This window comes from Setaria viridis, chromosome 6 (genome assembly GCF_005286985.2).
Source record: "Setaria viridis chromosome 6, Setaria_viridis_v4.0, whole genome shotgun sequence".
NCBI classification, from domain to species: Eukaryota; Viridiplantae; Streptophyta; class Magnoliopsida; order Poales; family Poaceae; genus Setaria; species Setaria viridis.
Window position 1 is genome coordinate 6,814,946 of NC_048268.2, and position 15,077 is coordinate 6,830,022.

Sequence of the window (15,077 nt, forward strand, 5' to 3'; positions counted from 1 at the left end):
TTGGAGACATAGGCGCTACGATACAGTGCATAATGCTGATATGGCCGCTACAATCGCTATTGCGTGAAATAGCGGCGCTAAATGGCATAGCGGTCTATAGCGTTTAGCGTTGCTATGGCCGGGTAGTCAACCGCGGGCCAAAATTCGAAGGTAGGCCGATTTCCAGCACTTGTTCGACGGCCTAATACTAAGTACTAACCCAATAGATCGTATATACGTTCCTGCTCTCCTTGGAAACCCTAGCACTCAGAGATTCCCCTCCTCTCCTTGTGTCATTCCCGTCCAAAAATTCACCACCACCGCTGGTGTCTAATTCGCCTGAAAGTGCATCTCCCCTTTATCGTGGCTTGTGCCTGTGACCAGAAGGAACTCCAGCTTGGTGTCTCAATGAGAGGGTGGTGGCTCCTCTGCTGCACACGGCAGATCAGCAGGACTAGAGGCAGCAATAATGTCTGAGGCTCAGGCAACACCTGCAAGCACAAATCCAAATCATAATGAGCCAGTCGGCCAAGGCAAGTGCTACAAGCCTACATCTTTCATATATTTCAATCTTTCTTCTATTGATTTGATCTGTTTTCAATTTCATTTCAATTTTAGACTTTCAGCAATAGGCTAATAGCTAATAGGGTTCAGTTCATGTGTCATTGACTCATTGTGTAGTCTGGCCTCTAGTACTCTAGTGTGTACTGACTATGAACTGTAAAGTGAAATGTGAATCTGTGATGGTATAGAAGTTATTTGTTTTGATAGCTTGCTGTCTCAATTTTTTATTTTGATTGTGCCGGTGACATTAACATTATGTACACTAATTTGTAGGTAATGGCTTGTCAAGTACAGCATCAACAGCACAAACAGGTTCTGTATGTGTTGATTCAGCAGACCTAGCTTGGAAGCACTGCACATTGCCAGATCCAAGGAAGAAACATTCACTAAGGTGCAACTATTGTGGTAAGATATTGAGCTAGATGAATCATTTAGAGAAGGTCTGATAACTTGCATTATAAAGATGGTTGACAATGTAGAAGTTCCAGATCATTCAAGAACTTCAGCTATATCAGGATGGGGATGGGACATTTGGAAAGGAGATTGCCAAAAGGCAATGGAAAAACAAGCATTTTGATCCAGGTACTTCCTGACTTGTTTAGTTGTTTTTCATTCATAATTCTAATAATTTAGTAGTCAGTCATTTAAATGTTTTTTTTATTTTTTGTCCCTTGTTTGAAGCTAAATGGTGGTTGAACCATGGAACAAGTACACCAAGACTCAGGAAATTGGCTACAAGGATTTTGGGTTTGACATGCAGTTCCTTAGCTTGGGAAAGAAATTGGAGTACATATGAGCAAGTAAATAGTAAGGACTTGTTTTTCTTATTGGATTTAGTACTGCATTTTGATTTTTTTACCTACATATAGGTCCGCACAAAGAGACCCAACAAGCTTCAACATGCAAGGTTGAAAGACCTTGTCTTTGTCAAGTTCAACTCTAAACTCAAGCAAAAAAGAGAAAACAAGAACAGAGACCCTATTGAGAAAATAGTAGCTAATATTTTAGAAGATAAAGATAATGAATGGATCACTAGGAGTGGGCCAAATGCAAACTCAGAACAAGAGCAAGAACCTTCAGGTGCTCAAGGTCAAGGTGCATCATCATCACAGGGAGATGCAGCAGCAACACAACCAAAAAGGAGAGGTGTACAGCTCCAGCAGCAGGGCAATAGGAAGAGAAAGAAGCTAATCCCTGTTCTGGAAGAAGTGCAAACTTCCTCTTCTGAGTCAAACAATGATGACCTTGATCTTGACATGCCATCGCCTTCCTCTCCAGCTACTTCAGATGATGATGATGATAATTCTGCCTCTTTCGACTTGTCTGATTGAGTGAAAAATTTGAAGCTGTGATGTCTGAGTGAAGTGTGATCTTGAACTATGAAAGTCTAAACTCCAAATTGTGGTTGCTATGCACTTGTTTGTTTTACTTATTTTATTTGGTTATGTTATATTCTCTAGAACTGTACTAAAGTATTAATATTTGGTTATGTTATGGGCTATAATTTTCCTATTTTTTTGCAATCCGCTAAATGGGTCAGTGCCACTGTAGCGGGCGCTATAGCACTCATAGCGTTTTTGGAGGGTCTCCACTAAGTTCCATAGCCCGCGATTTCGTACCTTGGAAAATTGCCAAAGCTTTTGTGCTTCTATTCTGTATGTCATTCTAACTTGTAAACCCCTTGTTGGTGAACTACTATAGTGTAGAAAAAATACTCTATGTGCAGCAAAAAACTATTTGCAGCGTTGTGGGTTGTATACTAGTAGATTCCAGTGCATTGGTGAAAATGATATATTTGGATCAAATACCCACTAAGGCTTAGTTCGAAAATGAAGGGGCGCTAACCCAGGGTAGGTACATCCTGGAGGGGGATTTTTGTTGGATAGTAATTCCCTATCTGCTGGTGATCTTTGGGAGTAAAGGGAGAGAAATCCCAGAGAGAGAAAAATCAGGAAAAAGAAAAAAATCAATATAGTCCCAAATTCTTCGTTCTGCATGTTCAATATATCTACTATTATTGGGTCTGCTCAATTAGCCAATGTAAGCATGAATACCAACTTTAGAAAATTCATCAAAAATAATATAATGGGAATCCCTAAGAACAAAAATGGATTGCATGATCATCCATACATTCACATCGACATCCATACATTCACATCGACATACAAATGCGAGCTTCACATATTAAGTTTAAGAACACGTCTCATAGCAAAAAACACTCGCTTTAGTTCGGTTCACACTTGCATCCAAGCCAACGCATCTCAAGGTTTACCATGACACAAATCGTACAAAGTATCACTTCCAACTTTTAGTTTAGGTGACAACTTAAAACTTTAACAATCTTACTATGCCATACATGGCACGAGAAAAATAGCAACAATGTGGATCCGAAAAGCAATGACAAAACCATGCAAGATCAGCGAGTCCCCCTTACTGGTGTGATCCAATAAGACATCTACAATTGCCAATTAAACAAGCATTAATGTAAACAGCATATGAAAACCAAATTATATAATTTCACTACTAAATCGTAACACTTTTTTTGTCAGGCATTAATCAAAAAGTAAATGAAATGTTATTAACCTGACATGCAGCTTTGTACTTCTAGAAATAGCTACTCTGAAATGCAGCTTTGTACTTCCAGAAACAGCTACTCTACTGGCAGATTAGTTGAATATAGGCCTAGATGGTCTTAGTGGCACCTGCATTAGAAATAGATGTTGCGCTGACACTAATCAAGAATGAACGTTTTTGCAAGCAGCCTGAAAATGCAAGACACCAGCTCGATTTAGGCAATGTGGTCAAAGAAAACATAGTGCTAGTGCTTCTTGTAAGTAGTTTCAATGCTCAAAAAGGCTTCCATGATAGATAAGTGAGGAAAGTTTTGTGCTAAAACATGAATTTGCGCAACTCTATTTGAAGACATGAAATCAACCGTGAAGGTAATACATGCTCAAAAGTAAGTACAAAGTGTGCTGATAAGAAACTAAAAGAGTGAAAGAAACGGCAAGTTGCTACTCGAACATTAGGTATTTGGGTTGGATATTATTATCTAATTAACACAACCACTAAAACCAAAAACTAAAACATCCTCTCATAAAGGAAATAGACTAAACTGGTAGGTAGTTTTATCATGAGTCGTACTTCTTACATTAACAAGCCTAGCTGCAGTGTCTGCACCAATTATGAAAGTACTTCCTAGGAAAAATTTTGCTTTCTTATATAAGTATAGTTGGTTAAATATAATCACATTATTCCCTATAGCGGAAAGAATAAGATAGTTACTGAACAACAGGATGAGTTTTCCCTGGCAAATCCCTTCCATGTTAAGCTCTGAAGAAAAACAGCTTGCCCCTCAAAGCTACTAAATAATTGGTGAGAAATCAAACAAACTTTCAGCAACCAAAGATGATTTGCCCAAGTTGAAAAAAGTAAAGGCTACAATTGAATTAAGCTTACAGGTAGCTAACATGAATCACCTAACTTCCTCCTGATATTATTAATTAGTAGAATGAGTACTATACACTTTCAAAGATCTGTCAAGCAACCATTTAAACTAGTAGAAATATCACTACAGTAAAAAAACACTTGCAACCAATTAAACTTCTATTTTCACATATCTCAACAGGAAATAACATAGATGATAAGGTGCAAATTCAAACAAAGGATTATGCAGTACACAGATCACGAAGTCAAAATTAGATGGCAATGCGACCAAATCTCATGGGTAATGACATCAAACCGAGTCAAAATGAATGAATGAACGAATCCATGGCGAAACCAGTGGATTCAGCAACAAAGATCTGACGGATTCGATTCCTGCCTTCCTGGGGGCAGGGAAAGAAAGGATAGACTCATGCAGAATGGAAAAGGGCCACAGGTATCATCCATGGGAGAAATCTCAATCTATCTTGGCTAAGGAGGAGAGAATCTTACCCAAGAGACGAGACGAAGAAAGCAATCCAAGTCCAACTGGATCTCCAAAGGCGTGGAGCAGAGCGCGGCTACGAGGTGGAGGGATGAGTGGATTGGCTGCAGTGGGAGGAGAATGCTGCCATCCCGATTGGAGAGGAGGAGGAGGCAGTGGCAGGTTAGTCGTCAGGTTGAAGAGGGAGGCCAAGAAGGGGAGGGCGGGGGCGCCCGCGATGCACGGGGAAGCCACGCCCGATGTAACCAGGTGGGAAAGCATTGCCCCGGGGAAAATGCGTGGGTTAGGTGGGCGAGCCCCTTCGCGAGGGTTTCCAAAGGCCAGGTCAATTTGGCCCGTGGCTGATTCTCCGTGGAGGCTTTCGGCCCCAGGAAATTGCTGGGATCCCGGAGGGGATTTGCGTTCCCAAAGTCACCGTAATGTAACTTCAGGTTTGCTGGTCGAGGGGCTCAATTCAAAAATTCATCTGGGGAGCAGATCAATATCTGAATTGGATTTACTAAATACTCCTTGGTTATACTTTGAATTGCTTCACTTGCAGCTGGTTCATCTCCACACTCATCATTGTAATGCCATATATTTTTATGTTTTTACACTACACATATATAGTTGTAAAAGAAATTTGATTTATTTATTAAATTTTGTTGAGAAGGTATTGAAGAGAGAGTCCTGGGTAGATGAAATGCTATCTTTTAGTTTCTTAACATTTTAGTGAGTGAGGTGAGCAATTTTCATGTAAAAATTAAGACGTGAGGAGTAAATTTTTTCCCATTCCATGTTCACGTAAGTTCATTATGTAAAATTTTGATTTTATTTTCTATGAGTTAACTGCTCACTAACTGAAAGAGCATCTAGGCTTCTAAGTGGGTTTTTGTGAATTGTATGACAAAATGATTAAATGACTAACTTGTTTGCTAAAGATTATGAGCGGAAATTTATTCTCATGTGTATATTGTGTTATTGATGAATGGAAGAATACATGGCTCATTCTCATGAAAGTATGTGATCCCATGAAGCAAAAGTGTGACATATGACAAGCGAATTGAAATAAGGTTAAAAGCATGGTGATATGGTTGATACAATGGTCTCTAAATAATATGAAAGCTTGGAAGACAATGGGATGTTAATATAAGAGAGAAGAGCAAGATAGTGTGCATGACTAAGAGACATGGAGCTATGTGATATTATTGGTCTCATTATTGAAAGCTTGCAAATGAGGAATGGATATTCAATGTTGATGTCAAGGCAAAGCTAAGCTCAAAATAGCACGATTGGATGAAGAAGTCAAGCAAGGGATTAGCGACGAGGTACTAAGCAAAGTTTGGTCAAGTGACAACTTGAGACATGGGATCTTTACTAGGGTGAAGTGGCTAGTACTTGGGAGATTTTGAGGTATCAAATCAAGCATTACCGAGTGAAGCAATGCAATGCATCAAATATTTGTCGGAGGACATATTGGAGTAGCTTAAGGATTGGAATTATGACTTGGATCACATATGTTGGAAAATCCTAAGCTACTATCTGAAGATGGATGTGCTCAGCTAGAATGCAATGTTGAAGCCCTCAAGTTGACATCGATAAAGTATGGCATGAGTGAAGACATACAAGCTCAAGTGATTGAAATATCATTTATATTTATTTTTGAGTATAGGTATGTTGTACTATCAAGAGGGATGCAACATTGGTTGATTGACAAAACCAAAAGTGTTTATAGTTGACCCATGTGAGATAAGCCTTGAGAGAAGTCCCGAAGTGCACTAACTCAACCAAAATCAACTTGGCCAGTTTCTGGCTCTGACACGGGTAATGGCTAGTTTGTTTGAAAATCGGCCTAGCAAATTTGGGAAACCGGCTTAGCCGGTTTTTCCTCTGCTCTAACGGCTAGTTTATTTGGCTTGGGGTATTTATACCCATTGATCTCCTCCTTGAGGGGTTGCTGGTGTTTGCTGGACTTAGAGCGTGCGGAAGCCTTTCTAACACTAGTGGAGCTCTCCCCTCTCTTTGTGAGATTTGTGTAATTCTTGATAAATCCTAGAGTTGGGTGGAGAGTGAGATTGTGTGTGAGCATTAGAGAGCACCTGTGAGCAATCCATAGCTTGAGCACTTGTAGTTGACAACAAAGCAACTTGTGAAGCATTTGTTACTCTTGGAGGTGGAGCCTCCTAAACGGCTAGGCGTCGCCGCCTAGCTCCCAAAGTGTGGTGAGCAGCGGCAAGTTTGTAGGGCTGCGATCTTGCCTCCGCAAGGGAAAAGATCATCTAGTGGAAATGGGGAAGCGGTAGAGTGCGACCCAAGTCATTGGAAGGGAGTTGAAAGAGACTCGTATCCTGAAGAGTTCCTCAACGGGGATGTAGGATTCACAGTGGTAAATCTGAACTTCGGATAAACAAATCCTCGAGTCTCCATTTCGGTTTGCCTCGCTTGTTCAATCTAGCATTTATTTGTGCTTCCGCTTCGACCTACTTGGGTATTCTTACTTATGTGCAGGGACCTTTTCAACCTACTGGAAATCATCTATAGAAGTGCATGTCAAGTTTGGTTTGTGCTAGAACTAGTTGGGGGCATCTTTCACATTGTTGGGGTTTTTTGTGGAAAACCGGCTAAGCCGGTTTTTGGGGAGATTCCGTAGAAATCTGCGAAAACTCCGGAAGTCGCTGACAAAAGTGTTTTAGATTGCGATAAATTTCAGGTTTGACTATTCAACCCCCTTCTAGTTGACATACAAGATCCTTTCACTAACTCAATCTCTTTCTAGTAATTAATTTTGGAACTAATCACAATGCAAAATCTAAGTGCGACTGAATGAAATAGGTCCTTGGGCACATGAGCGCATGAACATGTGTCCCTATATTGCACTTATTCATATAAGTAGACCTTTACTTATATCATAATTATTAGTTACAATGATACATTTGAAGTATAATATGAATAGAAAAAATGAATTATTGTTGACCCAATATAGTTATGGTCCATGAATAGTTTATCACAATAACTAGTCATAATTATATAACATAAGACATCATAGTAATATAAATTCGATAAATCACGAAACAAGAAAATTCTAAAATTGTCAGATGCATCCTTCCATTTAATCAACATTTATAACATCTTATTCTTGAAGTCATGCAGTGCTTCTATCCACATTCATGGCTTCACTTTAAGGAGGTAATACGACCAATGAACACATTGAAGGCTTCATCTGTGTCAAGCATGCTAATCCTCACAACCCTCTGATCCACTCCAAACTTTGATCCACCTCGAGTGATTATTTTACGCTCACGTAGGAAAGACTCAAAGTCCTCTACACCATCTTTATGGCAACGAAGCCATGCGAATGCTAGCAATAAGGAACTTAATATGAGAAACAACTATATTTATTATTTTAGATATAAAAAGATGAAAAAAGATGTGATGCTTACGAGGATTGGCCGAGACGACTTCCTTAGCAAACATGCAGTAGCTAGAGAGCTTATCTGGGAGGCTAAAGATGCCCGAGGTTGCCACAACAGCACGGAGTCTGCTCCACCGTTCTGCCATTTTTCGTTGAGCAAAATGGAAGAGGAGGTTTACTTTGCTAGTGGGCGATAGCTCATATCCATCACAGACAACCTTGAGGATCTTTGCGGCGCGGAGCTGCGAGTCCTTAGACACACCAATGGTGTTTAGTTCAATGAACTTGGTCATTTTCTGGGCCACCTCCATGTCCTTCACCAACGCCCACCTGGAAAAAATTAGGAAACAACCATGGGTCATTTAATTTTGATTTTATGTAAAAATTATGTGATAGATTACTATCGGTGAAGACGTTATTTTTCATATTTAACAATTTTGATCATAAATGGAAAGATGATTACCCTAGCCTTGTGCCAGCATGGCCGGTGCACTTAGAGACAGTGAACAGCATGATGTCGTGGTCAGCTGCCTCGGTGATGGGGGTGTACTGCGGCCAATAGTAGGCAAAGTCATGAATGGTCTTCCCGGACTTGGACTTGGTAACAGCTTTTCTGATTCCGCCATCAGGATTGTTTGGCGAGCAAACGAGCTCAATGCAGGTGTCACCGGCAAACGTCGTATTGGCATCGCCATCCCAGCGGTAGAGCCCGGAGTTGAGGAAATTTGTCACAGATGGGTAGGACTGTACACAATCGTGTGAACATTTCCTCAAAATTCATCAAAAGGGCATGCATTTCTCGTCATGAACGATCGATCTGTTGTTACCGAGTAGTAAGGCGCTGGCGAGACGACGCTCATGGGCTCGCCATCTTCTGCAGGCGAGAGCGCGAAGAGCGCAGCCTGGAAGAGTTGCGTGGATCCTGTCCCGACTAGCAGGTGGTACCCGTCGACAATGGCGTTGCCGACGAGGCGGTGGAGGCGGCGGACCTGGCGCTCGAACCCAGGCTCGACGAACCAGCAGAAGCCACCGGAGGTCGGAGAAGTAGCTCATCGTCTGCCATCCAGGGATCGTGATCGTCGCACGGCCTCCCATCAAGCGCCAGAATTCGTCGTACAAAGTTGGGTCACCTCTGCAAGGACACGTACGTGCACATGCATGTATCTTGAATTCATCTTCAAGACAAACTCCCAGTATTTTTAGAAATAGAAAGAAAACTGAATAGAGATCTAGAATTCATCATGGAGATGGACACCATGATGGATAAGGTAGAGAAAAGAAATGAGATCGATGGATGTATCAGATCAGATGACTCACTGGTCGAGGTTGACGACGGAGTCCGGGGTGACCGGCGGCTTGCCTTTGGACGGCTCCACCGTGGTGATCTCCTTGCCGCTACCTCCGCCGCCGTCGGATCGGCCCCCGCCGAAGTAGCGCCGGTGGATGTACATCGCTAGGAAGGCCAGGTTCGCCGCCACGGAGGCGGCAACCCCGATCCTCCTGGCGCACCGCACCGCCATCCCACCGCTCCTCTCCCTGGCCACCATGCCCTAGCTGCTTTTCACAGGCGGCGAGCTCACCTCCGATCACCCGTCGGAAGAGGAAGGGAACATGGCGAGCTACGGAACAACTTCCATTCCTCTCGCCGGAGCCGTCTGCATCTGCAATTTCCAAGCACGTCAAGTAATTAACATCACAGCCTGCTGCTTAGTGAAATCAAGTAGGAATGTGTTGAAGGAAGATCTAAAAAAAAGAATGTATTGAAGGAAGTTTACAGTGTACAGGTCATTAGTTTTAGTCGAAGCACTCAACCTAACTGCTTAGAGATTTTGACGGCAGCATTAGCTAGTTTCCGAATTCTGAAACAAGCAAACGAACTAAATAGAAACGTGCGTGTTCCTTACCGTGCGTTGAAGGAGATCCGATCCTCCAAGCGCGGGTGGAGATCGCGGAGGACGACGGCCACGGAGGAAGAGAAACTTGTTAGGGCTGGTCGACTAATTAGGGCTGCGGTAGCGGCAGGTTATGAACTTATGATCGAGACGGCAGGGTGAGTGATCTTATTCTGTTGGTTGCCGCAAGGGATGGATAAGCAGCATGCATGACTCATTCCCATGCATGTCCTGCTGCAGCACCAATTCCAGCCACACATGCCTTCACGTCTGCATGCATGGAAAGGGTCAATGGAACGATCTGATCTTAATTCCGGCTCCTGCATGCTAGCGCCATTTGACCAGCATCATCGTATCACAGATCACCATCGCCCCATCCCGTCCTCGTCCATCACTCCTCTTAGTAGTGCCCTTTTATTACGGATTTTTTTTTAGAGATTTTGTTTTGTTTTGTTGGGATCCAAAAGAGATCTAGTTTTTCCACATCAGCATGCATGGCGGGCCTCGCTATTCCCGTAGTGCCCCAACTAACCCACTCCACCAGCATCACATCAATCCTTGCATGGCCGGGTTGATTGGTCCATTCTCCTTTGAGTGAAATGCATTGCATGTGTCACTAAAATATTCTGACATTCTCATTGAGTCACCTTTCTCGTGTCACCTATTATGCATGATGTGTTTTCACATAGTGAGTGGCTGGGTGCTGCTTGGCACAGAGACGCTTGTGGGGCGGGGGCAGGGAATGTTTTGGAGCTATTGCGGTGGATATCCATGAATGGAGGAGGACAAATGCACGCGCGCATAGCTGCGTGGGGGCTCAGATCACCCTTATCATGAGTGGATTGTGGAACTTGCACTTTCTAACGCCACCTCCTCGCGGGCGGCTCGACTGTGCTTCCATCTAAGGATGGTAACGGACACATTATTTATGCGCACATACTGTACAGATCATTTTTCTTTCCCGTAAAGTTAATCTCACACATGTGCCCACAACCCACCACGGGTAAAAAGTTGTGCTCACGCTCATGCCCGTCACCCACCGGTGCCGTGTGCCCGCGGGCATGCCCACACGGGAACTCACAGCCATCAATTATGTAAATCAACATAATATATGAAGCACAGGGATCACATAACATTACAAATAATGCATCACACATTGTTCAAAAGATCACATCACACATAGTTCAGCATTTTAGCAAGAGTACAAATCCAAATAAACATTATTCTGCAAGCCAAAGTCTTAACCACGGGAACAAGCAAAGAGTTCCATTTGTCGGTGAAGAGCAAGAGCTGAGCACTCGCCGGACATCACACATCGCGCATGAACGAACGAGTGGAATCACATCCAGGCCCGCGATCTGACTGGGTCGGTCCATCCCAAATGGGCTGGGCCATCCATCACCACGACTAAATGGCCTGACCCAGTAATTTAGTATTCTCCTCCACGCAAAAAGAAATGCCTGAAATCAACCTCCTCACAAAAGAAAACCGAAAATTTTGAATTAAAAGGAATGGACAGACGTTGGAGATCTATGTCCCGAAAATGTGATTAGGTCATGCAGCTTTAATTTTTGTTAGTTTCCTAGTAGAGCAAGTGGTTCCACTATTCCCTGATTTTTTTTTCTGTCCGAAGCAGGGCTGACTGGACTCACGTGCAATCATGCATATGAACAAAGATTAAACTCTGAATCCAAAACGAAAAAAAATAAGAAGTTACATTGGGCATTGGCTAATAATGAATTGACAGCACCTGCACATTGTGATGGATTCCATCCGGCACAAAACCAGAGAGATTCCCAAATTAGTCAAACCCATGCAAAGATCACTCACCCTCCTCCTCTTCCCCCCATTTTTAAGCAAATCACCTAAAAAAATTTTATATTAATCGCCTCATACCAACCCTAACTGAAAATATTTTAAAAATCACATAATTCTATTGAACCATTTATTTTTTTATTTAAAAACTTTTATTACCACTGTTACCCTGATAAAACCTAAAAATTCTATATGAGTACTACTACTATTATATTAGCAACTAACCTCCCCGGGTTACGCTTAACAACCTTCCTTACCAGCCGACACTGGGGAACGAAGGAACGGTCCAGATTATTTTGCAGAAAGGTCCAGCCATGTTTCGCGAATTTGCCTCCAGATCCCTGCGGTCCCGCGAATTGCGATATAAGCCGTTCACGTGGGCATTCCGCGGGCGCTAATTCCAATGCCAATGGCGGCCGGCGCCGGCGACCCCGCCCCGTTTGCGGAGGCGGCCGGCTTCGGCTCCAACCACCTGCCGCCGCGGTGGGGGCCGCCGCCCCCTTCCCCGTCCCCCGCGGTCGGCAAGCTGCTGCCGTCCGGCGCGGTGCCGCGGCACTCGTACGTGTTCGACGGCGAGGGCGGGTTCGCGGAGGCGCCCTGGGGCCTTGCCGCGTCGGGGAAGGCGAGCCGGCCAGGGGAGTTCACGTGGCACCACGTCGAGCTCCCGCGCGCGGCTCCCGGCGGCGCTGGCGCGGGCGCGGCGGCCATGGCCAAGCCGCTCCACCACGCGCAGGCGCTGATCGAGCTCCTCTGCCCGCCGCTCACGCTGCAGGAGATCCTCGCGTTCGTCGCCACGGGCCCGCACTGCGCCTCCGCCGCCGGCGGCGGCGACGCGCTCCTGCTCCGCGTCAGCTCGCCGGGGCCCGTCGGCAGCGCGTACGCGCTCCGCCTCGCCGCGCGCGTCGCCGAGACCTCCGTCGTCACCGTCTCCGTCGGCGGCGTCCCGCGCCTCGCGTTCGGGACCACGCAGGCGTCGCTCCTCTCCGAGGTGCCGCTCGGCGTCGCGGCCTCGCTCTCCAACGAGGGCCACGGCGGGGGCCGCGCCGTCGACGGCGGCGTCGTCATCGAGGAGCGCCTGCTCGAGTCGCTGCTCGCCATGAACCACGCCGACGGCGCGCACACCGACAACCCGGTGCCGCGGACGGTGTCCAACCTCCTCGTGCACGTCCTCGGCACCCACGTCGACCACGTCCACGACATTGTCACGCGCCTCGAGATGGACCTCGACGCCATCGAGCTGCAGCTCGACAAAGGTAAGCGGTCGGTCGGTCGGGGGTTGCTTTCTTGCTCGGCAATCGCGTAAGCTTCCATTCATATTCCTCATCTGGATAAAAGTTTTCGCTTTGCTGCCAACCTACGCCTCTGTGGTTGGTGAAGGCGAAAATGTTGACCTCTTGCTGCATGAACTCAGATCCTAATTAGGTTGATGGGATCTTAATTAATGGTGTTCAATAAATTGAGAAACTATTGCAAAATTTGGTCAAAAATGTGACATTTGGTCAAAAATGGCAAGATTGGTCAGAGGAGAATGGGGATTGGGATGCTTTACGGGATGGATGTGGCTGTCGAATGCGTGTGATTGTTAATTTGCATCAGAACGACAAATCGAGACATTTCGAAATGGTTGAATGCAAGTCCTGAACTGAATGTAACATTGACAAGGACTCTGATGCCTGATATGTCATGAATCATGATCCTGGTGTAGTAGTGCTTGCTGATTAGACCCACTTCACATGGTCATGAGTGTCAACCATCTACAATGCAATGCGACCTATGTCTAGTAAATTGTGTCTGCTTCAGGAAAAGGGCTAGCATTGTGGAAATCTAGAGGGAAAACGTCTTGGCCTGCATTCTAGTATACTCTGGCAAATGCCATTTCGCATTCTCACCTCTTCCTCCCTAAGGACTTAGCTTCATGATTGGTGGTGGATATTGCTTGCAGGTGGTCACTTTATGAGGAAACTTTTGCTGGATGGCAGGAGATTCCCAAAAATGCATCTTGATTTACAGCGCCTGCTTCAGGTACATTGGAATCCTGGGATCCTATGTTTACAATTTACACTGTTTGAGTTCTAGTCAAAATTGCAATGTGCATGGAGTAAGTGACCATTCGATGTTGAAGGTTATCATGCTGTGTTGCTTGTAATTTGACTTCCATACTCTGAAAGAACAGTCAGTTGAATTGAATTAATGTATGGACTTACAGAAGGCACAGATTGATGCTACTATTTTGTTTGTGTAGGTTGTTTCTCATGGTGAACAAGTGTTCCCCCGTGTGAAGGAAAAATGTGCGAGCAAGAGTTGGTTCTCAACAGGAGACATTGCCGCCCTTGAAGATCTGATAGGTCGCCTTAGGAGGCTCAAAGAAAACCTAGGATTCATAACAAATAGAGTGACAACACTTCAGGCTAGTCTGGACAGTTGGCAATCCGAGCAGATAAACAAAAGCTTATACTATCTTTCATTTCTCTCCATAATATTCCTTCCTCTATCCATTGTCACAGGAGGTAAGTTCTTTCTACTGGTTCTCATTCATGTCTACTTTCCCCAATTCATTTCTTTGGTTCTCACTTACATGACTTATAATTGCACAATTTGTCCAGTTTTCGGGATGAATGTTGGTGGTGTGCCATGGACCGAGCAGAACAAGAACCCAAAGAACCGAGATGGCTTCATGAATGTCATGCTAATATGTGTCGCGATCTTGCTGCTTCTGTTGCTCTGTTTCTTGTTTCCTTCATTGTATTCACATGTGACGACATGGAGAACCCGTCGTGAACTGAAGCGGAACAATTCTCAGAACAAAAGACACCTGAAACTCTTCAAAGGTCACAAAGAAGGTTACATGCGCCTATGACAATAGTTACAAACTACGGTGCTCATCTCAGCGGTAAGGTTAATGACAGTGATGTTGTAAAATTAGAGGAAAAGATCCTAGACAGTCAACACATGTACAGGTTTGAAGGAGAACCTCCATTGGAGGTTCATATCTTGTTCATTGATTAGTTCATTTTTGTTGTAGTCTTTGGTATGTTGGGGAAGCATATAAGCTCATGGTCGTAACTGTAACATTTTTTCCCCTCAAAACTGTGACAATTTCCCCATGATACTTGGCCATTGTTCTTCCAGGCTGCTCTTTATGTAGTCAAGCAAATTTGGTCATGTTTATGGCACGCTGAAACTGCAACGTGCTGAACAAATGCTTGGCCTGTTCTTCTGAAGCATGTTGGTGTGTTCATTGCTTTGCTGCATGCCAGCATGATTGCACATTCCTAGCAATTGACAATGCTGGCAAAACATGACCAAGTCTCTGTTTTATTTCCCTTGAGTTGATTGTGGAAGCAACGAAAGTTGCAAGTACTTTACCTCCAAAAGTGCCGACCAGAATATGCAGGTGTGCTGATTGGATCCATCGAGTAAACAAATTGCTGCTTGTGAGTTTGACATTTGGTTTGGAATTGGAGATAGGCCTGGCTAGAAGACACCTTCACACCTGCCCAGAAGGAAC

General features: G+C 44.4%; 2 protein-coding genes across 2 annotated transcripts; one reads left to right on the forward strand and one right to left on the reverse strand.

Annotated features, from left to right (window-relative positions):
- Nucleotides 1-7,623: 7,623 nt before the first annotated feature.
- On the reverse strand, nucleotides 7,624-9,409 carry LOC117861655 (tryptophan aminotransferase-related protein 1-like). The gene is made up of 6 exons (XM_072294715.1): nucleotides 9,180-9,409; nucleotides 8,880-8,994; nucleotides 8,690-8,764; nucleotides 8,326-8,606; nucleotides 7,891-8,192; nucleotides 7,624-7,808 (listed from the first exon to the last, which is right to left on the reverse strand). Exons 1-6 carry the CDS (start codon nucleotides 9,407-9,409, stop codon nucleotides 7,624-7,626), a joined length of 1,188 nt encoding a protein of 395 aa, XP_072150816.1.
- Nucleotides 9,410-11,956: 2,547 nt separating this feature from the next.
- Nucleotides 11,957-14,697, forward strand: LOC117859572 (uncharacterized). Its single transcript, XM_034742699.2, has 4 exons — nucleotides 11,957-12,822; nucleotides 13,512-13,591; nucleotides 13,812-14,076; nucleotides 14,173-14,697. Exons 1-4 carry the CDS (start codon nucleotides 11,973-11,975, stop codon nucleotides 14,424-14,426), a joined length of 1,449 nt encoding a protein of 482 aa, XP_034598590.1. The 5' UTR covers nucleotides 11,957-11,972; the 3' UTR covers nucleotides 14,427-14,697.
- The last annotated feature ends 380 nt before the right edge of the window (nucleotides 14,698-15,077 follow it).